Raw genomic sequence first — 26277 nt, 5'->3', positions numbered from 1 at the left:
ATACAAGAAATCCATAAACTACATCTTATCTTGTGGCATTTCAAAGAATCAGGCATGATTGATATATAAGTTAGTTTTGTAGCTGATAGTAATTTAACAGTTCCCTGCAATTTTATGCGTTCATAAATGTGCGTTATTATTTATTTTTTATTATTTAGTTGTTATTATTATTATTATTATTATTATTATTTATTCGATCTGTCTTACCTGATAAAGTATCTTGAAGACCGGAGATGTAAAGCATTTTAAGGAAGTTGGTGAATCTTCTCTCGCGGTCAGCCTGCAACGTTTGCACCAAATCGCCAACCGGAAGAGGAAACATCACCCTATCAACGGCGTGGGCGACACCCTGTGGTATCTCGATGTCCCGTTTATTCGATGCCACTTTCGCGCCATTTATCGTTGTCACCTGCTTGTAAAAATGAACAAAAAAAAAAAAAAACACAGCGCTGTTAACGTCGCTTTCTGCTTAGATCAATGTCGATTTTACTCGTTTTAAGAATTTAAATAACATTACGCAAAGTTAGTGAAAAAGATACGCGACAGTAAGAAAGATCATTGGTTTCAATCTTCGCCAATTTCGAATTCCTAGAAAAGAAAAGATCGCACGATCGTTTATGTACGCACGATGCTATGCATTATTAACGAGCGAATGGAATGTTTTCCAGAAGGTCGACAAACTAGATCAACGTGAAACGATCGATCGAGCAATGCGGCGAATATGCAGCGCTGGTTATGACTCATTGATCCAAAAATGAGAATCGACGGAGATAAATCGCCGTTAAGGTCAGTGAGATTGTCAACGATAACATAATCCGGAATTACGAGGTCTCTGTGAAATAAGGGATATACCTTGATGTCGTTCCATTCGTGGTCGTGCATTGCGTATTCGTTCACTCTTAATTGCGTTCCAGCTAAGCTAACACCAGTCATTTCATCTTGCAACGAATCGATCCTGAAGGCTCCTGGTATCACGTGGTGCAGCAGTAACTGCAAATTAACCGTATAAACCATATAAATTCCAGCGATATAGTCTACTTAATCATCGTATAGTAGACCATAATTCCATTTAAGGCACAGCGGTAGTTGTAAATTAATCATACAAATTCCATCCATGTAAATTTTATTTAATCATGGTAAATTACTTTTACCCATAATTCTATTTAAGAGAGAATTAATGATCAACAGAATGTGGTATTTTACTGTGACGTTAACTCCTTAGAGATATAACTACATTCTGCAATCCAATCAAAAATTACTACTTATCAACGTATCGCGCAATTACTCTTCAATTACTCTTCAAATTACTCTTCAAATTACTCTTCAATTAATTACTCTTCGATTCGAGGATGGAATTTCGTTTGCTCGTGAGGAGCTAAAAAGACGATTCTCGCGGGATTAATATCGCAAGCAATCGTTGCCGCGTTATAAATCAACAAACGTGACGTACCCCGCTAAGAAGTCGTGGATTATCTCGGAACTTTTGCTCTGCCTTTTCTGGACCACCAAGTTGCACCAAAAGCGTCCTGAAAGCTTTGTCTGTCGGTACAAATATTGTGTACGGCCCTGTAATATCATAGAACAGTTTTTATAAGCGCAACATTAGTTACTTCTCTTGTAACATCGAATCATATTCATTAAATTCAAATGGTAGTCTAAATGATCGGTTCGAAAGTGTTTCGAAATAAAATAACAGAAGCGATCGTCGCGAAAGAAATTCGAGACAAACTTCGATTACGTGCTACTTTTTCTAACTCGTAGATTATTTTTAAAACGTGGACGATCGATCTCAGATAGAATGACTCGCTGTTTTATAATCCTATTTCAAGTATTCGTCTACGTTTCGCACGATATTGTGTAACTCGCTGTAGCTTAGCGTCATTTTACGATTTACGACAGGGCGCGTTTGTTCTGGATCTGGCTCGAGAGACGTCACGAGAGTGACAAACGCATCTTTCTCAATCACGAGGATAATTATTATCCGGTCGTTTCTCGCCCAGCGTGAAGGGACACCGTTACGCTTCTTTGCTTTTTAATCGACGGAAGTGCACTGTTTTTCCGTTTGTCTGACACGTCGATAATTGGATCTGGCTGTTGCACGATCTCCTCCGACGCGTTTCTCCACCGCTTATTTTCACAATCGTTTTTAATTGCCTCAGAAACGTCTGGACATTGTCCGACTGTCTAGATTATTACTTGCGTAACATATCCGTGTAAATTATAAATCATACATATTTAATAACGTATTTATAGTTGCATAATTATGTAATAATTGTATTTATAATTTATACGTTTGATAGATAAGTATATTTATAAAATATTCGTGTTATTACGTTTTCACCGTCAATGTTAACGGAATGAAGAAATTGAAATCGTTGGATTTGTAGTTACGTGGTTTATGTTTTACGATCGCTACAAGCGAATTTATTTTCGGTAATAAAAAATTTTAGAACGATCAATGAAGAGCGATTGTACAAAACACTGTAAGTGTCAAAATTGAAGAACTTTGATTTCTTATTGGACAATGTTCTACGTACCAACGCGAGCATAGAAGTAGCATAGAACTTAAGTGCAATTTTATGTTCTGAATGGTCGTTAACAATGCTCGGTGATGGTGTCATAACGTCGCCTCTATAGAGAAAAATGTAAGCGCCAGTGAACTTTAGTTAATCGTTTCTCGGCTCCTATCTGTGCTTTTATCTAAATGAATAGAGCATTGAGTTTTCTGTGCAATTAAAAGGCGGCGAGTACAGGGTTTCCAATAGATTCGACTTTTCTTTTTCGTGAATTTCGACTGCATCGATGCATAAAGTGTCTTTTCCTCCTGAAAAACCTGTATCGTGGTACCTACAACGTTTTTTCTACAGACAGTCTTCAATTATCGATCAACCATCTTAAGCGTATTAACAGTAAATGTGCTAGAAATTCAACCTTGTACCCATTTCACGAAACGCGACACAAAAGTATCATGAAATAAAAGATGAAAAACTAACGAGACTTGAAATAAATCAGACCTGCAGATCGTGGATTCTTCGGTATTGTATCGTTTTTGTCGGCGATCGATTCTTCGATAAACCTTAATTAGTCGTTCGTTGTTAAAGCCATAAAGGTAACGTAACGGCGGTAACACGGTGACTGAATTCATAAATTGAAGATACGAGATGTTACAAACGTTCGATCAAATCGATGGCTTATATAGGTCAATTGACGCAATATCGTACGACGCAATTAAGCTGACTTTTGTAATTTAAAGATTCGTATAACGAGGTAACGACCATTATTGTTGTTGCGACGAGGCAGGTTCTGTCGAAACGTTCAGACAATCCGTGTGAACATTTTTCTAATGAACGTTGCTTGGCTAAGTTAGACGTCGAGAAGAAGCAAAACATTTGTACAGATTATAAATCTTCGTTCTTCACCAGGTTAATGTATATGGAAGTTGAAGTTCGAATTCGAGTAGTTTAACGAAAAAGAATTTTGCCGTGTGATTTATCGAGATCCGAAAAATTTCATTCGTACTAAACGAAGACACTGCAAGTTTCGAAATTTTCATTAAAAAGGCACCATAGGCTATATTACGGTTGCAATTTCGTTTTAATCTTATTCTAATAAGAAGAAAACTTCTGGTAATCGATCCATCAGTTACCTTACAACGTTCAACTTCTCGGTGATAGTTATTTCAAAATTTTTACTTGAAAAATTCCATATGTCTCTGTAACATTTTCATTTCGATTTTATTACGACAAAAGGAATCTAATCGGTCACTCACCAGTTTCGTTCAACACGTTGTCCAAACCCGACTGTCTCAAATATTTAGCCATGGCGAACAATCCTTCCCTCCTAAACAACGTGTTCAAACTCTCGTGTATCTGACTCCTGGTCGAAGGTGATTCGATCGCCGATGATATGGTGGACCTTTCGAAGCTGTCCTGATAGATTATATTCTCGTTGTGTAAGGTGGACGACGGTCTCGTGGTGGTCGGGATCGTCTTGAGGGTCGGCGAAGTTTCACCGGTTGGCCTGGTGGTGAAGTGAATGTAGGAATTGGTCGACTGATGCGAGAAAGTGGTCGGCACCGATGCAAGTGTCGTTGTAATGATTTCATTGACCGGAGCCATGGTCGGGATGAAGTGACTCCTTGTTACACTTGGATATTTCGACGTCACTCGACTATCGTGATCCAAGGAGGTCAATTTAGGGGTTGTGTTTACGCTTCCAAGTGAATTGTACACGTGGCTGGTGACGCTCGATGCCGAGGACAGATACTTGTCCGTCGTGGGCACGGAATTTGGTGAAATTGTCACGTGAGGGAAGTATTCTGTCGGTTTGCTGCAAAAAGACGTTGTTTTGATTAATTAAACGCGAATGACGCGAATAGTTACGCGATAGATCGTACGCAAATACAGTGCACGATAAATTAGGATCATACACAGAAATTGCCTAATTACAATACGTAAGTAGTTACGATTACACCATGTAAATACTTTCATAGCCACTTTCGTAGTTGGATTCTGAAGGATATTGTGAAAGAACGATATTTAGAAGATTAAGATTTGTAATTGGTGCGGTATGAGAAACGAAAAATTTATCGAATTAAATTAATTTGCTCTATCGCGTACCTCTCCGTGTACCTCGACGAAATAGAGGTAGACCTCGGAGTAGTCGATCTAGGGCTAGTAGACGCGATACTTTGACTCGAGGCTGTCACACTCTGCCTCGTCGAAATAGAATTTGGATCCAAGCCGGATCCGAAATTCTGAAGCGAAGCCGCAGTCGTCGGATTCGAAGAACTCGGTGGCAACTTTAACTCTCCTTTCTTTATCTTCTCCACGATAGACTCGACCTCGCTTCCCTCTTTCTCCGCGTTCCCTTTCACCCCTTGCACTTTGTAACTGCCATCGGGTTGCTCTTCCAATACCACAAACGTCACCTTCTTCGCTGGTAGACTCTGAATCGGTGCTTTTCCAATTTCCTCCAGCTTTCCGTCGCTCTTCTGTCTAATAACCTCAAAATCAGCTCCAGGAGGAAGCACGCCCCTAGTCAGCTCTTCGAAAATAGCTTTCGGTGGCTTGATAGTCGTCGTCGAAGTAGTCAGCGCCAAAGTAGACATAGTTAAAGTGGATCCATCGGTAGGAAGATTAGACGTTAAGCTGCTTGAAGAATCAATTAATTGAATCTTCTTTCCGTTGGGAAGAACTATGTCCCTGGTACTGACGTTCCTCACGTCGTCGTCGATAGATTGAGCCAGAGCCAGCTTCAGTTGTTTCAACAAGACGTCTCTTTCCGATCCTAAGGAAGCAGACCTGGTCTTCGTCGTGACGGTCTTCGAGGTCACTGGCTTCTCAGTCTGATATATAACCTTGATCTGAGGCTTTGGCTTACCTTGTTGCACAAACTGATTCTGTTGCTCCTGTATCAAGCTCAATAAATTCTCTGGGATAGTGGGAGTGACCGTTATCTTTTCTTGGTACGTTCTGGGTGAGACTGCAGTGACGATGGTCGGTTTGATGGTCGTTGTGGTCCTCGCAGTTGTCGTTGTTGTTGGTGGAATTGGTGTGGTCGTAGAGAACTTCTTCTGGTGAGTAGCTATCGCTTTCAGGAACAGATCTGTTTCGGACGAAGTGATTTTTCTCGCTGTTGGTAGCGATACGAGAACAGGAGACGTTGCAGTGCTGACAGCAATCGTGCTGGCAGAAGTGACAGGAACTGGCAAAGGAGTAGTCGACGTGAGTTTCTGAAGCTGTTGGAGTCTCAGAAGCTCCTGCTGCCTTCGTAGCTCCTGTTGTTCCAATAGCAATTGTTGCCTTTGCTTTTGCACCAATTCCAACTCACGTTGCTTCTCTAGATATTCTTGCAGCTGTAACGTCTGTCGATCGCTGAACAAAGGTTGCGACAAGTCCTGCTGAAGGTTCTGAAAGTGGCTATTGGTGTTCTGATACTGGCTGCTAAATTGCTGTGGAAATTGTTGCTTGGCTGGTTGAGATTGGAATTGAGTCTGAGCGTTCAAGTAGTTTGGATTGCTGAGTTGTTGAGCTATTTTTTGTTGCTGTTCTTGTATCAATTGCTGTACTTGTTGTTGCTGTTGGTACAGCTGTTGAAGTTGTTGCTGTTTTGCGCGATCTACTTTGTATTTGGCCAGGGATGGATAAGACGCGCTAGTTTGCGGCTTGGAGGCAACTTGATCGAAGGATCCTCGAGAATTGGTCGCGTCTTGGGGTCGACGGAAACGTTGCTGGTGTTGCTGAACGTCGCTCAATATTTGAGCCTGTTGAGAGGCTGAGAGACGCGGCCGTGGATCATGCGATGGATGACTCTAAACAAAATTACATATATATTCGTTATATTTTTATTATATTATGTTTCTTTACATTTTCGCTGGTCATGTGAGCTTCCGAAAAATCAAATTGATCAATTTTATTTCTATTTTTCATAAAATTCTCAGTGTCACATTATCCAAGTGCACAATTGGTGTCCAATATTTCATTAAGAAATTTCACTTTCGTGAATTAGTTTCCAGAAGATAACAAATAGAATTAGATTTGAAGGAAAATTGCAAGAAATCACATTTGTAATCGTCATTCTTCCATGCATTCGATCATCGTACCTCTTGGCCGATTCGTACATCTAAAAATAAGATAGAACATTGTTTACCATGTTAATAGGTACTTAACAAATTTGCGAACAAAGAAATGGCGTGTAATGAGCACAAGTATTTACATAAATCGCGGAATAGTCAATGATCTACCCTAGTCGCACGTTTAATCACCGGCGGTTATAGATTCTGCAATTATCTGCAAGGCAATCCAGCGCGTATTCGTGATGATTAATCATCAGCTTTGTTCGAGAAAGAAAGAAAGAGAGCCCGATGTAATTAAGATCGCGATAATTAGCCGAGGCATTGTTCTAGGCTCCCTTCTCCGTGTCGTTGTTGTACCAGGGGCTGTGAGACAATCTCCTCGACTCTTCGAGAAAGTATAACTCCGTCGCGGTTTTCATTTCGCAGCGTCCTCGCGTAATAACTCGTTCGACGATCTCGAATTTAAATTGAAATCTCCTCTACCACCTCGGTACGCGCGACGACACTGTTCCAAGCTTTTGCCATCGCGTTCCTTTGTTACCTTTCTCTTTAAATTAAAATTAAAGCGTAGCTACGTGCCAAGAGTTGCGCGTCGAAGAGAATCTCTTCAGTCCATGCGATGAAAAGTACATTATCACGAGTGCCCACGAAGAAAAATATTATGTAAATGATATTTGTACAGGAAATTTCTTCCTATTTAGTCGTTAACTACGATAGGGAATTGATCAATCTGAAATTAAGTTTTTTAAACGATTACTTAGCAAATAGCAATTGGATCGGAAGGAAATTTGAAATTATAATACGATGAGCAATATGGATGAAAGTTACGCTGGTATCATTATCATAAATTACGAGTTAATGAATCTCTGGCCGTTTATCAACTAGCTTGCTTACTTGTATTTCATTTTGTTTTTAGCTGTTGTTTCATTCTCTTTCTAGTCGACCGTGTTATAAATCTCCGTGTGTAGTTAACTCTTCGCTGACTACTGATGACGCTACGTTGGCGTTATGACCCGGATTGATCCCAGAGGTGGGTGACGTTATAGCGGTGTCTGTGCAAATCGTCGGATTTTAAGAAAAGAATGCCACACACGATGGAAGGCCACGTGGGTTCGGTCCAGCGATCAACGCGTTAAAGAGATATGTTCGATAATACGATCGAAAGTCAATGCCGTCTATAGAAACCACTGTCATTGTCATGTCGGCTGCTACTAATTGCCGTAGTACGTTCTAATAGTCTCCTAAATCTCGTAATAATGCCGACGGTAAATGTGAGTCAAAGGCGATCAATCACGTGGTGTTTGAATAGACTAACTGGTAGCAAGATAAACAGGCTAAGACGAGTAACTGGAGCAGGTTTTTGCCTCTCGCTGAGGCCAGAAAAACGTGAGAATAAATGCAGAATGGAACGTGCTATTTGAGAATTAGATAGAGAATTTATCATAATTGTGCAGTAAGATGATTATGCAATTTAAATTTTTTGATATTTTAATATGATATTGCAGATAGATTTGCTTACGAAAAAGGATAGATCAAATATTCTTTTTATCGAAATGGATCTTAAAATTCGAGGAAATGATACGATACTTTTACATGTATAGCATTCGACTATCGATAAAAATAAATTTATGATTAATATTTATTTATGAGAATATAATATAATTAATGACTCTGTCACATTTGTATAGCCTTATGTTTCTCTAGTTTTTGCTAGTAATAAAATGGTTTAATGCGATTAATTTCATTCTGCAAGTTGATTAATTAAATAGACGCCGATGATCGATCGATCTTCATATAGGATTTGATTATTATACGTGGATAGAACATTGTGTTACATAACGATAATTTCAACACCAGTTAGCAAAGCAATAACAATGTTTACCTCGCTCGAAAAAAGTATACCACGATGTTAGTTTTCCCCGCTTACTATTGCGAAAAGTCTCTGTCTCCGGTTAAGAGTAATCGAGGCTTAGAAAGTGGACGTTTTAGAGAAACTATATGGATCTATGATGTCAACAATAAAACATTCTTCGCTTCTTGCACCTATTTGCATGCAATCTTGAACCAGATGACTTCACGAAAGCATAACGAACTTCGTGCATTCTCCTTCTACCGCTATTCCTCTTTGAACCAAACTATGCGTGCGTTTCGTTCATGAACCAAGTGTTTATGAAATATAGTGTCTCAGCTGCTACTATAAATTCTATTCGTGTACTTATTCCTCTATACATATACGTACATAAGACTAACAATAATTAAAATTCGTATTCATAGTTTCGCATCATGAAAAATGATCGTTGTAATAATAGTTGCAATTATGAGATATAACAGAAAGTTATTTTCGCGATTAAACGTGCTAGAGTTTCGGTAATGGAATTTCATAAAACGCGTAAAAGTTCGCAGTCTACTGATCAAACGTAACGCAGGTAATCGGTCAAGCAACTCTGCTTTTACGAATTAAACTCTTCCTCAAAGATTTCATCGATCGCGATCACTGACGTAACGAGATCACGCGCAACGATCGCGGTGCTGCTGTCCGCGGATCGTTGGCCACGGTTTTCCCACAGCTGATGTGGAAAAAAATGTAATCTGGGCGCGGCTTCCTATCTCTCTCTTCTATTAACGATCCACGTGTCCGCGTGTTTCAACTATCTCCAGATATATCGACTGACCAGACAACCGTTCTATAGATCGGCACGATCGTGCATTTCCTTCTGATATCACAAGGAGAAGGCCTTATAAGCGATCGTGTTTCAACGTGCAGTCGGTAGTGAACGGATCGTTTAAAATCGAACGTGGAAACAGTAATGGTCGGTGAAGTTGCGTTCTGTCTATTCATGGGGTTGTGGAAGCGAAGAAGAACGAAGGAGAAAGGTGGCGGATCGAGAGTCATAGTGGTGTAAGTTGGTTTGCTCGTATTTTGCATAGAATGGTTATCTGTGTTCGTTTAAAACGCAAGGATCTCGTTGAACGATGTTCGACGATCGCAGAAAAACACAGACACGACACGTGCATTTTCGTCGAATTTTCGATTTTAACGTTATTTTACGACCGCGAGGGAATATTTTGCTTTTAATATTATATTATATTATATACATATACATGGCTGGATAAAAAGAAAATTGAGAAACGAACGAACTACGAGCTGCAAATTACATCAAAGCATCGAATATTAGTTAATCTACGATCAACTGGTAAAAATATTTCGAATAGAGGGAAATGTGTTTCAGACACTTATACAATATCCCTCGTTACCTAAAACGCCACAGACTGCAACGATTCCATCCGATTAATTAAACCACCATCCTTCGCTATATTTCATTCGACGATCAACGCAGAAAAACCATTCACTGGTTCTTTTTCCTTTTTTACAACTGCAAGAAGACGTTCACTTTCCACATATATCCATGAGGAAATTCTTTGCTATTACATCTTCGAGCAGCTTAGCCAGGTACATCCACGCGGAATATGCGGCCAGCACACTACCCCTATTATGCCAGTGATTGCATAATCGGCCTGCATGCACGATCAAACGCGTGCATTCACTACAGGACACGGTATAGTCCCGTTATATAACGGGTGCTCCTTCACTTTTACGCCCCGTAGAATATGGCGTTCCTAGCGTTCAACAGGACAGAAGATTTCTGCCACCTTTCGCTTTCCTTCCGTTTCGCAGAATATTTCTGAACGCCCAGAAGTCATTATCTCTATATTCGGTAATAGCGTTCGGAATAGCCTTTTTTTCTTTTTTTCTTCGACGTTCCAAGCGAGATCCCTTTTACTTCGTCTTTGCTTTTTAGCTCGGCGATGCCCTTCTGGATGGTTGAGAATCAGACGAAGAGACCGAAGGACAGAGAAATTAAAATATTAAAACATCGAAATATCGTAACGTCGAAAGATTGAGAAATTAAAATGCCTGGAAAACTATAAGATCGGAAGATTAGAAGAATCGAAGATCAGGGAAGTCGAAATGTCAAGGTACACACGAGACACGTATGTATATTATAATCAGGGCATCTACTAGTAACATAATTAGTTTACATAATCCGCACGAAGTCACGACTCTTGCGGATTAAAGTACGTAATAACACGTAATAATATTCGCTTCGTACATTTATCACCGAGCGTTTACTACATGTCACGACTCCTACACAGATTAATCGCGTTTGAAACCCTCGAAGTGCTTCCTAATTTGTTTATGTAATCGGTGTAGTTCATCTTCCGTGTTAACTCGAAAACGTTGTTCTTTAAATATTTCAAGAAATACAAACTGCCAATTAATCACTCGAAATATCTTGATAATTAACATTTTTTTCTTTTTTTTTTTTTTAAATACCTTATATACGATATAGGCTCTGAAACCGCATATCTAGAACGCCAATACATAATTCAAAGGAAACTTCTTTTAAGGAAAGAAGTTCGTTAAAGTCTTTTTCTCGTTTCTACGACCATTTTTATTTTCCAAACGACAACATACGTGATCTTTATAAAATTTGTAATCCATAAATGGCAGGCGGACAAAGTGCTTTCAACGACACAAGGCAAATAACGAGGCGGTATTAAAGCGCAGAGAAAGTCTGTAATATTTTTAAACGGAACGATCTGTTCCTCTTCCCACGACTTTCGAAACCGACGTTACTTCCTGATTAATTTCGATATGTTCTCTCACGTTCGAATAGTTTTAGTTAAATGAAATTGTCACTTTGCTGACGAATATGCTATAAATCGCACGTTCGTATAAAAGCGCGCGAGGAATTGGTACACTTTGCTTTTTCATAATTGAGACACTTGGAAGGAGGCTGCAGCATATTTGTGGCAGTAACTTTCTCGAAACTTCGACTAGTAGATTTTATTGTGTCCACGAAATATCTCGCTGTTGGAGAAAAATTACTTTTTCGTAATTGAGAGACTTTCAAGGAGACTGCAAGACGTTCGAATCGCCGATCCAATGGAAACCTGCAACTGTCGTATTTCGTCATTGTGTTCGTGCAAATATTACACTGTTCGGATAATTTTCAACTACTTTACAAACACCGATATTAATCTATTTAAAGAGAAACGAAAGTTTTTAATAAAAATATAGTAATATCTTTCGATTTCTATTCTTGCCAATCCCTTTTAGGATCCTCGATTTTCTGTTAATCGATGTTTTGTTAAGCGATTTGACGAGCGATTAGCAACTGCGTGCTAATGACACAAGGATTTGCGATAAAGTTATTTTCACGCAATCGCTTATAAACCGAAACCCTATAAGCGATATTTTAATGAATACTATTAATTAGACTTTCTCGATCTGCATTCTAAAAGGTATAATTAAAAGACGCGATTGTTATTTTAAACGACTGCACTTGCCATAAAGATGAATACGAAATCGCGAAAGTGTCCTTCTATCTTTTATCTTTTAACGTATGCTTTTATCCTTCGTTCTTCGTAGAAAGTATACCACCAGTTGATTGCTTTTACTTTCGATCGCACGCGGGATCGTTCGATTTTAGTGAAAGGACGACCTGTAACATAACCGTTTAACTGGATTCTTCTGCGCGAGTTTGTATACTTGTTCCGTACCACGTATCCTATTTTTTTTATGCCAGCATTGCAAGAAACGCAAGCAATTACATGGAATAATTTAACGAGAATCTCTCCGATTTATCTAAGATCTTTCATACACGGGGTGTCCTAGATTGTAATAGTGGAACAACTACATTTGTTCTTTCGCATAATGTCACTTAATAAGTTAGCGTATTTATTATCGTAAAGTATTAATGAGAGTCGCCAACACGTTTACGGGCATGTCCCATTTTGTGCTATTGGACGGTACAAGTCGTACGACAAACATTGCTCAACAAAATATTTACGTATATTATAAGAGAATCAATGTCAAACATGATCTAATATGTAATCAAATATTACGTGATAGCTGATCAATATTTGTACATTGTGCAATGTGCGTATAGTGCAACGCGTAATTTAGTGATCTCGGGGTGAAAGGTATATGTTAATGAGAAACATGCCAAGTTGTCAACTGTCACGAAGAGTGAACGATTGGAAAAAAGCTGTAGGAACATGCACCCGGTCATTTGTTTTCTAAAATGGATCCAGTATAAATGATAGGTAATGATAGACATTTCTTTTCTTGTCCTGATATCCTGTACAGTGTTATAGTACAAAATAAAAGTATAAAGTAACGTAAAACGATTATACGTTTTTTCCATTTCTTCTTCTTCTTTTTCCTGTAGCTTGCTATAAAAAAGATATAGATTGTACATATACTACGAACAATAGCCAATAATAAAAGCATAACGCTGTATATTACGTATACAGTTAAATTCTAAATCTTATCTAGATTAAACTATCAGATAGATCAAAGTATAGAAACTGGATTTTCTCAATAAAATCGTCTGCAGAAATTTCTCATTGTTTCCTTACTATTCTTCGTATACTCTAAGCACTCCATTATGGATATAAGTTAGTTGGTAAACACGAATGTAAATTAAATTACTAAAATAATTATTCAAGCATTGTGTTTGTTCTCGCCGGTCAACAAGACAGACATGGAAATTTCTCCGAGAATGATTAACATCCTCCGTCTTCTTATAGAAAGAGAGAAATTTCACCCCAGGGTCGTGCAGAAGTCGCACTTTCGATCTTACTGTCGTGAAACTACTTCTTCTCTTCCTGCACCTTAAGATATGAAGTTCGATAGCTGTGCACCGTTGCTGCAATTAACGTCACTAGACTTCCTATCAATTTAAAAGGAACTGTTCGCGAGAAAATAGGCCGGCCAACTTTGACAATTACGTAGGCTGGTTTTGTCAGTGGGCATAGAGTATGTCAGAAACCTGGCGTTCTTTAACCTTTTTTTGCTTCGTGTCTTCCAACGAGAGAGATTGATTAATCGAACAATGAATCGAACAGACGAACTTTTACATTCCTGCCTGTGAAATTTTATAGATAGGTAAAATTTAATTGCGTGATGTATTCAAATTTTATTCGTGAAAGTTGAAGTACAGAGACAGCGTCACCACGATTTTATATGTAAATACGTGTGAAATGTGACTAATGTATAGTAAATAGAATTGTGAGTGTAGTAAAAGAGGCGAAGAAGATGAAGATAAAATTCTTCTCAAAACAAAATTTAGGTCAAATTCTTGAATTTCTTTTGCTGAATATATATATATATACATACAGGATATATCGAATGTATTGGTATTATATTTAATCTAATCTTTCAAAACATTTTTGTATTTAATTTCAAAATACAAAGTAGCAACCGGCAACCAATTTAAGAGAAATCCGTGCCACGGCGACACATATTAAGAAAATTTCTGTCGTTTAACGATGCCCAAATTTGGCCAAGCATTTCAAGAATGTCATAGTAACCTTAATTAACCGAAATCGCCTTCTTCGTGGATCAAAATATAGTTTAAATACTTTTGAAAAAAATTTCTTACTTTTATTTCAAGCATCCTAAAGCAAGGAATGCTACGATCGAACGAGTTTCTAAACATATCATTTTCAGAGACGATTTACCTGTTCGATGTTCGTTTATTCTCATTCTGGAAAACTATTTCCTTCTAACTAGAAATTACATTGAGCATATTGCTGGTTAGAGCCTGCTAATCGGCAAAGTTTCTGGAGAAAGTGAGAGACTATGTGGCATCCTTCACCTTCACCTATTGTCCCGTATATTCGCCTTGATCTCACTTCGTGTCCTCGAGAAAGGTGAATCGAATCGTGCTATTTAGCACTACACTTTGATAAACTCTTCGAGGTCTCGGTGAATATTATTGAAATAACAGGAACTTCTCTATGTTGAGTACACGCATCATAGAAATAACGAAATGAACAAGAAACAAATTGGAAGAACTCTTCTTTCGTAAAATTAGACGAGAAACGAGCGGAAATAGAAATTACGTATTGTTCGTAATAGGAATTTAGAAACGAAAAAAGTTACGACATTAGGACGCGATAAAAAGAAATGGAGCAGCGTAATCCTTCGACGAAAGGAGCAAAAGCTGAAAGAACAGCAAGTGAAAACGAAAATGGCTATCGTAAATGGACTTCCTGCGACTGCTTGTTACCAATGTCGAGGGCAAGGTGAAAATTTTACAAAATTTTAAAGTCACGGTTCTATTTGAACTTCTCCTGGCACGTCTTTTTATTAATTTTATAGAAGAATAATAAAAAAATCATATAGAACAACGATAGATCAGTATGATATGGATCACATAGATGAAAATCGCGTAGTTATAAAAAATATACGTTAGAAATTTAAATAAATGTTGGTGTTTCGATGCACAGAATAAGAACGATCCGCTTGCAATTTGTCTGAATTTTGTGGCAATGTTTTTCTCAAAACATTGAGAGACTTTGATTGTTGTGAGATCGCGATATAAAAATTGAAATTCCGCAACGGTACGCGCATTGTTAAAATTATTTCAAGTGAAATTTATTAAAAGTTTTTTTAAAGTTAAATTTATTTAAAGTTAAAATTATTTCAAGATTGGAATTATCGGGTAAACCAGAATAAATCAACGGTAGACCCTTTCACCGTCGTTTGTCGGAAGGAAGAAACGATGAATTGCCGCGCTCGATGGAGCATTCCGTGCGTGGAAACGGAAGCGTCAAAGACAGCCTATTGGCGAAACTTCCGGTTCTTCTTCCTCTTGGTCTTACGTATCGCGGTCTGTCTAGCGGCAAAAAAGTGACTCTCGATTTTACGTATGCTCACGGTCAACCTACAAAAACTCTCAGTAAGAGAAACTATTGGGAAATATAATCGGTGTTTCTTGGATGTCACGCACAGGAGAAATGTCTGTAAACGCTATAACGTGCTAGACTTTATCGCCGAGCTCGTGAAAGTGTTGTTTGGCGGAATGACAGAAAAAGGCAGGGAACGTGTTTAACGAGATTTGTCGTTGACGATATTGAATAATTGACGATGTTACAACGTCGTTGTGCGCGAGAAATAATAGCGATAAAAAGATCCCATTTTCCTCTTTGTCGTTGGAAGATAAAAAAAACCAGTAATTTCAGCTTACTTCCCTGTGCCACTGAGAACCCGCTTCAACTTCTTTCCTTAAATTCCACATATAGTTTCTGTATCTCAGATAAAGCTTTTATATAACGCAATGATACGTTTCTAAAAAAAGGAAATTGAAAATTGCATGAAATTTATCTATTTGTCACGTTCCACCGATACTGTCGTAATATCTTTGGCCGCGTTAAAGAAATATTAACGTGGAACTTATCGATGATTAACCGAAGGATGTCTATTAAAGTTTTTATCCTTTAATGGATAAAAATTGAGTACGTTAGGAAGTTTACGACGCGACGTATTAAACGTTGGATAGCCGTGATGAACCTTACTTTCGTTTATTAGATGCTAGCTTTCTGCCAGCTTCGCCTCTAATTTCATGTTGCTAATTCGATTAGAAATTCTATAAGCAATCTATTATATTACTGTTTCGTTTCTATTTCTTTTCCTTTCTTCTTTTCTTCTTCTTTCCTTTTTTTCCTTTTTCCCTTTCCTACGGTTTCGTTTTATCTTTATCCGGTGTAAGATTTGAAACTTCCTAAGCGAGTATTATTTTAATTACTGTAATTAACATATTGATCTAAAAGCTTTTAAACGTGATAATATATATGCAAAGATTTATAATACGTTTGACTGGGGAAGAAGTAGGAAAATCGTGACACGAGAAGAGGAATTATAACAACGTACGAAAGTAGAACCAAGATGTTCACTATTCACCCACTAACAGACTGACTTCTGGCCTCTGTTTCTACCTTCACTCGCAAACTCCTATCTGATGTCGGGTCTTCCTATCTTCGTCTTTTGCAATATCAATTTCCTGCGTCCTCCTAGCGGCATCTTCCTCTAATTGGCGGATTTCTCTCGAGAATTGAAGAAACCTTGCACCGAGAACTCGCTAATCGACATGCTTTGTATCGGTATCAATGGCCATCGGATATACTTCATGGAATTTATAATTTTCGTTTAGATCGACGGTCCATAGAGAATTGCGTGACTTTGGAAAACCTTGGAATGCAGTGCGCTAGATAAAAATGTGATAAAAATTTGCTGAAAATCGAGTTCAACTGGACTATGAAGCGGAGAACTTTTTGTTGACTGATTATCTTTAGAAGCTGTCAGTTTGTTGAAACAAGCTTCCGGAGTAAGTTTTTGGAGATAAAGTACCGCATAAAGCTAGTATTAGGATTATGAAATAATTGTAGCGTAAAGATGACTGCGATATTATGAGAAGAACGAAGAAATAAGATTCTTTGTGTCCAGCAACGTCGTTGATACGTTGCACAGATGGAAGATGAGAGGAGACACGGCACAAAAACAGAGAAGGTAAACTCCACAGAGCGTTACTTATTACGCGGAAAACTGAATTTGATGATGAAGAGAAATCTTGGGGCTGGATCGTTTCAGAATGATTGCAGAAACGTAATTAACGCGACTGTGCGTAATTAAGTACAACGCTTACTTTGAATTTCGAGCCATTATCTTAATTATCATTGTAAAAAGAATTCCTGTTATTGAAACGATTAAAATTTTTAAATATCCTGTATTATCAGGATATGTTAGTATTATTATTACATATTGTGCGAAAATTTAAGCTACAGAACAATGAGATTTCGTATGCATCGATCCAATACCTATGAACACACACTTGGTGTACATCATGAAAATCCGATCAAGTGAGAAAATCCAAGTGAATGTGTTAACCGTGTCGCGAAGGCGTTAAAATGGCATAAGTGAAATCGGAAATGTACAAGGAATCGCGATCGTATAAACAAATACGGAGAAAGAAGCGGCGTTTCAACGGCGAACGAACGCGATTCACAACGTGAACCGTAATATCTCTATATTTATTCGCCGATTTTACTGTCCAACCAGCGAAACTTGCTCGCGATTATCAAAGATTATAATAGGTTGTCCCAGAAGTTTCATTCGTCTTGTAAGAAATAATAGATGCACAATGTTTTTTGTTTTATATTATTTTTTATTGAATTACGTACGATCCATTTCGTTTTGTTGAAACGCCGATCTATTATTTCCTTATAAAACGAAAGAAACTTTTGGGACAACCTAATATAACGTGTAACAAAGGCAGTGGTAGAAATGTTTAACTGTGGCCTGATTACGTCAACCGCGAGAGCAACAGTACCAAGTAATTTCATCAAATCTGCATACCTATCGCAAATGGCTTCGTTTCACACCGTTCGTACGCGTGCACACAGGCTCTTTGTTCGTGTCGGAGAGATCTCGCATCAGATTTAATTACACGTTGAAACGCGCTACGTGGAAATTTCTTTGCTAAGCGATCCTCGATACGTGTTAGATTGTTCCACGTGAAACGATCGGCTTCGTAAACGTGCAAAGTCTTTTGAAACTTGCTAACTCGATGTGTTGTCGGTTATTACTTATCGCTGGATCTTCCAAATTCATACTCTTTGCGATCGTGCGTAAAAATATACAGAATGTAAATAGAAATTTCTTTCATCCTCCAGGATACCGTAACGAGAACATTATTTCGAATTATTCGTGTATTTTTGCATACTATGTACATCCTGTAAATTTTTGCATCGATTTAAGTTTCCCAGAAGCGTGCGTGAACATCGGAAGCCTGTTTATTACACAGGATGGGTGGATAAAAATCATCGACGATTGCACATTCCGAGAAAATATAGTTTGCGTGTTGCCAGAGATACACCGGCGATATCTCGATTCACGTTCGCACGGTAATTTCTGCTAGAATGATATTCAAATCGTTAAAAGGGTCATTCTTTTCCCGAACGATCTCCACGATTTCTGAATCGAGATACCACGCGTATTTGGAAATCCCGATTCTCGAAAGTAATTCTCCCGTGCTTAGTATTGTATTCGATCGATAGAAACGTTGCACTATCGTGGAAAAGGAACATCGATCTCGCCGGTATTACGGAAAACTTTGATCGACTACACGCGATCTTTTCACAGCCGAATGCTTTACGAAGTGTACTTTCCATCGGACGTCTGACATCGGAAGCGTATTTGATAAAATATCGTCCCACCCTTCCAAGCTAGAACAAGATATATATTTATTTACTAAAGATAGATTATTGCACGGCAAAACTTTATTTGTTTAAACGTAATTTTACTTAATGCCTGAATAGATAGAACCTTTGTCGATGAATCTGTGCTCAAATGCTTCTTACATGACAAAAAAGCGATAGATAGCGGAAAAGATCAAGGAACTTCGCTTACATGAATTGCATGAAACCTTCGACAGGTTCATCCTCTGGAAGGAGAGAGATCAATTGTTTTATCTGCAATTTTTTATTAATTAATCTTCACCATTAGTTGTTACTTGTAGTTGTCTTCCACCTGATAATTCGTTTTTGTCATTAAATCCAATGACTCTGGCCCCATATAGATTAGATAGAGTATATCGTGCATTTGTTTTGTCAAAATTTTCTTTATAAAAATCTCTCGAGCCTCTCTTAAAAGATACTAAGTAGGTACCTAAATCTCTATCTACCTACACATCTAAGAAGGTCTATGAAAGATACCTCCTTTGTAGTTTCCAATTTAGCAACTGTATCTTACACTATATTAACATGAAATTTCTCAAGAGATCATGTATTATCCGATAAAAACATTTTTTTAAATAATACTTCACCATCAAGAAAAAGGAGAAATTAATCAGGTAGCATTTTTCTTACCTGTTGGAACTGAGCCAAGTCGGTCCCTGAGAGAATCGCCGGGTCAGCTTCGGCAGCTACGAAACCTTGTATCCTCAGGATCGCGGTGATCCACAGGAAGCACAAAACATTCCTCCGCCTCATTACGTCAACGATCCTCCTTTCTCTTCGATTATCGAGCAGCGTTCACACACGGTTTACCTTTTTCTAAGAACTTCACCACCGGAACATCGACACCCCACTACGTCTCTTTCTTCTTTCTTCTCCAATATCCGTCGACTTTCAAATTTACTTACAAAGTTACAGCAGGCTTATTAAACCAAATAATTTTACACTGCTTCCTCGTTCTATAAACTTCCCTCAAACAAATATCGCGTATATCTTTCCTTTCTTCGTAAATACAACGAATCGGTTAATTTACAAATTGAACCATGATTTACAAATTAAACGAAAAAAAAGAAAGATAGGTATATCTTGGAAATATATTCGGAGAACGAAATCGTTTCGTTGATCAAAACGAAAGCGTTGTTCTAAGGGAAAATAAGGTTCTCGGGTCGTTTTATCGAAAGAAAGAATGGTCGAGCTTTTCTCGTGTTAGCGGAGAAACGAAAACAAGAGGACAATAGCGAAGACGCGTCAGACCTGCTTAGCTGACACAAGTTCACACGTTGACGAGGACGAGTTCGGGACTGTTGGAGATCGGAAAACGTCTGAGAGTTTTACTTCTCCAGTCGGGGAAGAGTTCCTCAGGCATAGACCAGGTGGGAGACTTACAGGTAGGACGGTGAACGTCGGTTCCGAACCCACTTCTGTCTTCTCTTGACGCCTTCCTCAAACTGGAACCTGCATTTGTTTTCCATTTTGTTGGGATTTTTGCCAACGATCGATAGAAATCTGTATCGAGTAGATGTCTGTTGGTTTAGGAATCGTTCAGATCCAATTCAGGGAATCGTTTCAGATGCAAATTAAAAAATGTGTTATTTTTAGTAGAAGAAAGGAGAAAGGATGTGCAATTACGGAACGTATTATTTTGTATCGGAATTAAAACAATCAGGAAACTTTCTATAAGTATTATGTAGAATTGTTAATAATAGTGATTAACGGGTCATGTATTCTTATCGAGAGAACATTAAAAATACGTAGAACGATAGAACCGGAAAGAGGAAGAAAACATATTTTTTTCAGTCCAAACGTTTATAGAATATACTAGTAGTTAATTTTAATATTTATACATTATCGACTATTCCACACTATGTGATCTTCAAGATTAAAAATTTGTTTTTATAATTAAAATACGACGAATCACGTTGAGTTAGATTTGATTGATAAAAATACCAAGATACGAGGTGTATGATTAAACCAAAACAACATTCGATTCTAATAAAGAAATATGTTTTCTTAATTCTAGTTTCTTAATTCTAATGGACAAATTAATACTCCAAGAAATAGAGAGAAAACATTAAGGAGCAGAAAAAGAACATTATACAGAAAATAGCATAGATGTAATAAGATAACAAGCTGGTTTTTCAATCAAATCGATCGACATCTTTTGTCGAGAGAAATGCTTCGAAGAAAGATTACATGAACAGTTTTTGAACAGAAAGGCAAAAGAAGCGAATCGATACGTCGGAAAGTTACTTAACACCATTGAAACGAACGGAAACGCTCGAACGAGCATCAAGTTGTACCAGTTCCGCTCGAACGTTCCGGGGAACGCGCAAAAGCGCATCGTACCGTTTTACAAACAATTTCGGCACTTACTTCCGATAATAAATCGTTTTTAGTTGTCGTGTAGAATGCTCGCGGAAGTGCTATGAATGAAATGAACCGGCACGCCGCAATAGATTTCCTAATTTTTAAAACGCGCTACTGGAAAGAGAACAACTGTCGTATACTGAAAAAACATTGGAATCTAAGGAATTTTTTTGGAGAAGATTACAATATTAGGACTAGAAGATTTAATGAATAATAATTGAGAAACCTTTTGGGGAAAGGCTCATAAAATAAAATGTTGAAGTTTAGTAAATTGAGTTGAAAATTCTAGTTGTAGTCTTTTTAATATTAGCTACGTTCGAATTGTTAATTAGAACAGTCCTTAAGGAACCTTTTTATATTTATAAAATATATACAATTTTCATACTAATTCAACTATGAATATTCTTTTTTATCCTGGATCTCTAGACCATTTTTTTAGGAAGCTTCTCGTCTGATACATTGATGAAATAGAAGAGAAGAAGCTACTCAAATTTTATGAGAAAATCTCAAGAAATCTTTCTTCCAAATAAAACTATTTTTCTATTGTTTTATGTAAATTGGAAATTTCAAAATATCTATCTTATTATATCTGGAAGAAACATGTACCTAAATGTTGGAATACCATTGTGGAGTGATTAACTTTGTTTCGAAACCAAGTAAAAGAACTGACAAATCAAATTTGCACATCGATCAAATGGAATCAGATACCTCTCTTCCGGTTAGTTTTTACTACGTAAGTAGTTAGCCGGTAAAATATTTTTCAAATGGCTCGAGGCAACGAAAACGCGATCACCATTCGTCCTTTCTCCGCTCACCATCGAAAACGAGTTTCAATCTGCTTATCTGTTTCCTGTAAGATCGTTGCAAAATTGTTACAAGAAGGATTCACTGAAAACAATTAATCTAGCTTAGAAAATATTACATACCAATCGCTAGTGGAAATAGAATTTGCAAATAATCTGTTTTATGTGTTTTTACATGATCGTAGAATATTTTTAAGATATTAATAAAGAAGATAACCATCGGCAACGAAATGATAAACTGAATTAAAAGAATAATAAAAATTATAAATAAAATAAAAAAAGTACACGCTTTTATGACTAAAGATTGCTATAATACATGTTACCGATTGGTTATTATTGTAAGACTGATCACTGTCGTGACGTAAGATTCGAGAATTGAGCGAAAGTTTCGATCACTTTCTGTTAAACACCTCCGTAAACATCTGCCAAATTTCGTTATGGTTTTGCCAAAGATTACATAAGAACCTCGTTTAATAATTTACCAAAAACATTCTTGTATTTTTAAAAAATTTTTTTTAAAATTCACTTTTTAAAATACGTACGATTAATATTTGATATACAAGAGAAGGAAGAAATTTAATCGAAAATAAATTATATCAATTTTACTAACAATAGTTTAAAGTGTTCTATATCGATTATGTAAGAAAAGGTATAGGTACTGCAAAATAAATGATGGATGTTTCATGCTACCTATGCACAACAAATGTTTCCATATCCTTTCTCTAAATTTCTTCACCATAAAACTTACGATTAGCTATTTTATAGAAATAAAACATTGTTTGTTCAAGACTTTAATTAATCCTTGCGTCATCTATTTGCGATCCATTTCTTACCTTTTAAGGAACATGAGCGGATTCAGACTACCACAATGCTCGAGATGTATGCTCTTCCTTGTATGATGCCCGAGCCGAACTTTCTTCCTTCGTACGGCTATAGTACACTATCGTCCAGAAGTACAATGCTTCGTTTCATGCAAAATTGTTTAGTATGTATGACAAATGAATTTATAAAAAAGCTTTCTATGATTTAGTCATTTAAAGATAACTTTTAAGAAGCATCTATATCCTAAGTTTCTTCTTCTAGTTTCTTCATTTCAAAAAAGGAATTTTCATTCTTTTACGATATGACTTTTAAGAGTAAGTTAGCTTGAAATTAAAATTTTTTAATTTCAAGAGAAAATTTTTCTGGAGCTTCATTTTTTCTAAATTATCAATTTGAAAAGATTTCAAGTACCTCTTTTGAGACATAAAGTATTGAAATACAAATATAAGAGAATTTTAAAAGAAACTAAAAAACACTGTTTCTCGCAAATTTAAGTGATATTATATCGTGCTAGTAAACTAGTAATATTGCTAGAATTGCAGGCGTGACCCTAAACTTATGGACGATAGTGTATAACCATTACTTTCTTCGTCATGCAGAACATCCAAGCAACCGTTTGTTCCCAATTCCATCGATGAAGTAAGGCACCTCTTACAATCTTCTAAAGCTGTTCCTATTAGGCAAAAATAATTACAATTGTCGAGTAATATAAAAAGAATCAATCATCGGTTCAAAGAATAAAAAATCAAACTCGCGCGATACTACTTAGAACAAATTACCTAGAATACTCTAAATTATAATCGCAATTTTTCATTCTTTCGCGCCTCTATACATACAATAATCTTCAAGAAAAAAACAAACCTTTTTTTAATGTACTTCTAGCAAACGGAAGTAAATTTAACAATACTTACTTGGCAAACGTTTCTAATCGTGAAATATCGGTATATTATTATGAAATTGCACCCGGAAAGCTGTGGTTTTTCTCCTCAAATATCAGACTACACACTTTCGTCGATCAACGTGTTTTATGGATTGTAATACTCTGAAAGATATATCTTCGTGATGAGATAAAAAGAAGACAGGTACACCTGTATATCGTGATTCGCTGTTGAAATTCCCCTATCGAAAAACAGCAATACAAAGATCAAGAGAACCGTATTACATAAGGGAACGCAATATTCGTACTGTTTATCAGACACGAGACATCTCGGAAGAGCGAGACGGTTCGTGGAAAAAAAGTATTGTGTGGACGGATATATCGCGGATGGGAAAAGACGCTTTCCTTTATGCCCGTGAATCTCATTAAAAAGCGTTTCACCTGTACGAAGGGGAGAGGAAGTGAATTTTAACGAAAATATTCTCGTAGTTTCGATTCTTCGCCGCAGGAGGAACCTTGTTACCCCTTTATACAGTTATTAGAGTAACGTTGTATTGTTTGCTCATACCGAATCTCAAGTACTATAGTTGGTTACATGATATAATTTTGTCTTTAGGATTACGTAAAACAATATTGAAATATCACAATTTTGTTTATGATAATCATCTTCCCGTGGCAGTCAAATTCTTAATCAAGTTCCATGTTATTTCGGGTGACTCTGATAATACAATTTAAGAATTTGTCGTAGAACGTAAATTTCAGGTCATATTAAATTTGAATAATATTTTCTAATTACTTATTCAATTTTGTTGTCGGTTCCAAATCCTCTAATATAGACTTCGCATATAATTATAAAAGTGCTTCACTAATAAAAAGAAAATGCTAAGTTTTAATAAATCGTACAGTTAAAATATTATTCATATTACTTACATTTCTGTCGAATCAGGTTTCGTTTGTCACAGACGTCTTATGAATTAAATCATTGCAAGAAACCGGAAAATGGAAGTCACAGCACCTTACATTTCGTAAGACCAAGCAATGTTAAATGTAGGTGGAAGATTTCCAACTGGACGTAGTTAGTTTGCAAGAAAACAGTGTAACATAATTTACCTTAAACAATACAATTTTGCCTGTCGTGTTGCCTGCTTAATTTTCCCCTTGTCTTACAGGGTAATTGTCCAGATAATTTTCTGTCCTCGTATTCGTAGTGTAATTGTAATATCTCGATGCACCATGAAATTTACGTAAATTACAAGTTAGGAAAATTATAAATATACATAAAGAATGTATACGAAAAATACATAAGTACGCTTATCATAAATTTCTCCTTCTTGTAGATATTTCCTATACTACTACGATATTTCTACATAGAATTGTTACAAACTATTATAAGACTATTACTAATATATGCATATAGTATAAGTACTATTATTAATTTTTATCTTTCCTTGCCTTTCAAACATAATTGTTATAATTATTTCACTCTACTGTATAATTTCTCGTCTACATCGTTTCTCACTTTTCTATAATACTTGACGTCTTATCTTCGACATCGGAAGCTGCTACTTCTCATCCGTAACTTAATAACCGCCATTACGGGACCGTCAAGACGCAACAATACTTTATTGATTATCCTCCTTCACCAATTGCTGCCCAGAATTGCTTTTTGTCCTGCAATAATTAAACGTGTACACGTGTGCGCTTTCACCCGTTATTTATAACTAATAACGGAAGCATGTACGTAACGTAAGTTCATAGACTACTTCCTCTGGCATTCTTCCTCCTCTTGCGAATTCTAAGAACATCGCGAGATATCTAAAACAATCCCTCTTGACATAAAAATTATTTTTGGGAGATAATATACTGTAACTTGGCAATAAATAAAATAATAAATTGATGATAGCAAATTTTTCAAACCACTGACAATTTTAAACAAATAGAAACCATTCTTATATTTTGTTTCTTTTAGAAAGTATCAAATGTTTCAAATAGATTCAACGTATCACTTCCGTTGAAGCTTCTATTACAGATTCCGTCAGAACTACAAAACATACAGATGCTAATCATTGCTTTGTTTTATTCAACGTAGATAAATCATTTGATCATATCGAACAGTGAAAGTGATATTTAAACATTTGAATGGAGATAGAAATCTTCGAGGCTTTCACGATCTGGATATACAATCGATACCAAAAGGACAAGGACTGCACCCGGAAGCTTCTATAAATAACAATGCAGAGTAGGAAAGTTATCGATATAATTAAAAGTTATATGATAATTTCATGATACTAGATATCAAAATACTAATAAAGACCATCAAAATTCATGGTTATTGCATAATGTCAAGGTGATTTTCAACAAGCACAATGACAGTACATTGTAATTTGACAAACATGATGACAGCCTGATTGTCAGTGTATTATGCAGAAATTATGTGATGCAGTTTATTCCCAAGGTTTGGAAGCCTGGGACAAATGCAAAAATTGTTCGTGAAACCACAATGAACTAGAGACTCTTTCGTGATGTCGTTTCGTAATAAACCGCGCATCTCTCTATTCTTTAAGTTTTCCATACTCAGCTTTTGACAGAATCTTCGATCTTCTTTCGATGAAAAATCTGTGTGAAAAAGTTTTCAATTTACAACCACAATTTATAATATTCCAGGCTCATTGAAAATATAAATAATAAAGTCATTTAAGATTCAAATATGATGCAAGTGTCTTCTAGAATTTCATAATATACTTTAC

The 26277-nt window shown here is 36.8% G+C and overlaps 1 protein-coding gene across 12 annotated transcripts in view; it reads right to left on the bottom strand.

Moving 5' to 3' along the window:
- Positions 1–26277, bottom strand: part of LOC100747913 (mucin-3A) — a 29163-nt gene that overhangs the window by 2256 nt on the left and 630 nt on the right. The window contains exons 3-14 of one of the 12 annotated variants that reach the window (XM_024368523.2): positions 24641–26146; positions 24461–24545; positions 23237–23326; positions 22665–22771; positions 21737–21878; positions 19916–20167; positions 19295–19663; positions 4620–6313; positions 3770–4329; positions 1451–1566; positions 853–990; positions 208–412 (exon numbers count right to left, since the gene is read on the bottom strand). In XM_024368523.2, the coding sequence (XP_024224291.1) occupies positions 208–412; positions 853–990; positions 1451–1566; positions 3770–4329; positions 4620–6313; positions 19295–19417 (2836 nt within the window). In that variant the 5' untranslated portion in view covers positions 19418–19663; positions 19916–20167; positions 21737–21878; ... (2 more) ...; positions 24461–24545; positions 24641–26146. Of the gene's footprint in view, positions 1–207; positions 413–852; positions 991–1450; positions 1567–3769; positions 4330–4619; positions 6314–19294; positions 20185–21736; positions 21879–22664; positions 23327–24460; positions 24546–24640; positions 26147–26277 lie in introns of all 12 variants that reach the window. The other 11 variants (XM_024368519.2, XM_024368517.2, XM_033321845.1 and 8 more) reach the window with 11 other exon arrangements.

Source organism: Bombus impatiens, unplaced genomic scaffold (genome assembly GCF_000188095.3).
Source record: "Bombus impatiens unplaced genomic scaffold, BIMP_2.2 scf_0033, whole genome shotgun sequence".
In the NCBI taxonomy this organism is placed as follows: Eukaryota; Metazoa; Arthropoda; class Insecta; order Hymenoptera; family Apidae; genus Bombus; species Bombus impatiens.
Note: the sequence above shows the minus strand (reverse complement) of the source record. Positions and strands in the feature narration are given on the sequence as shown.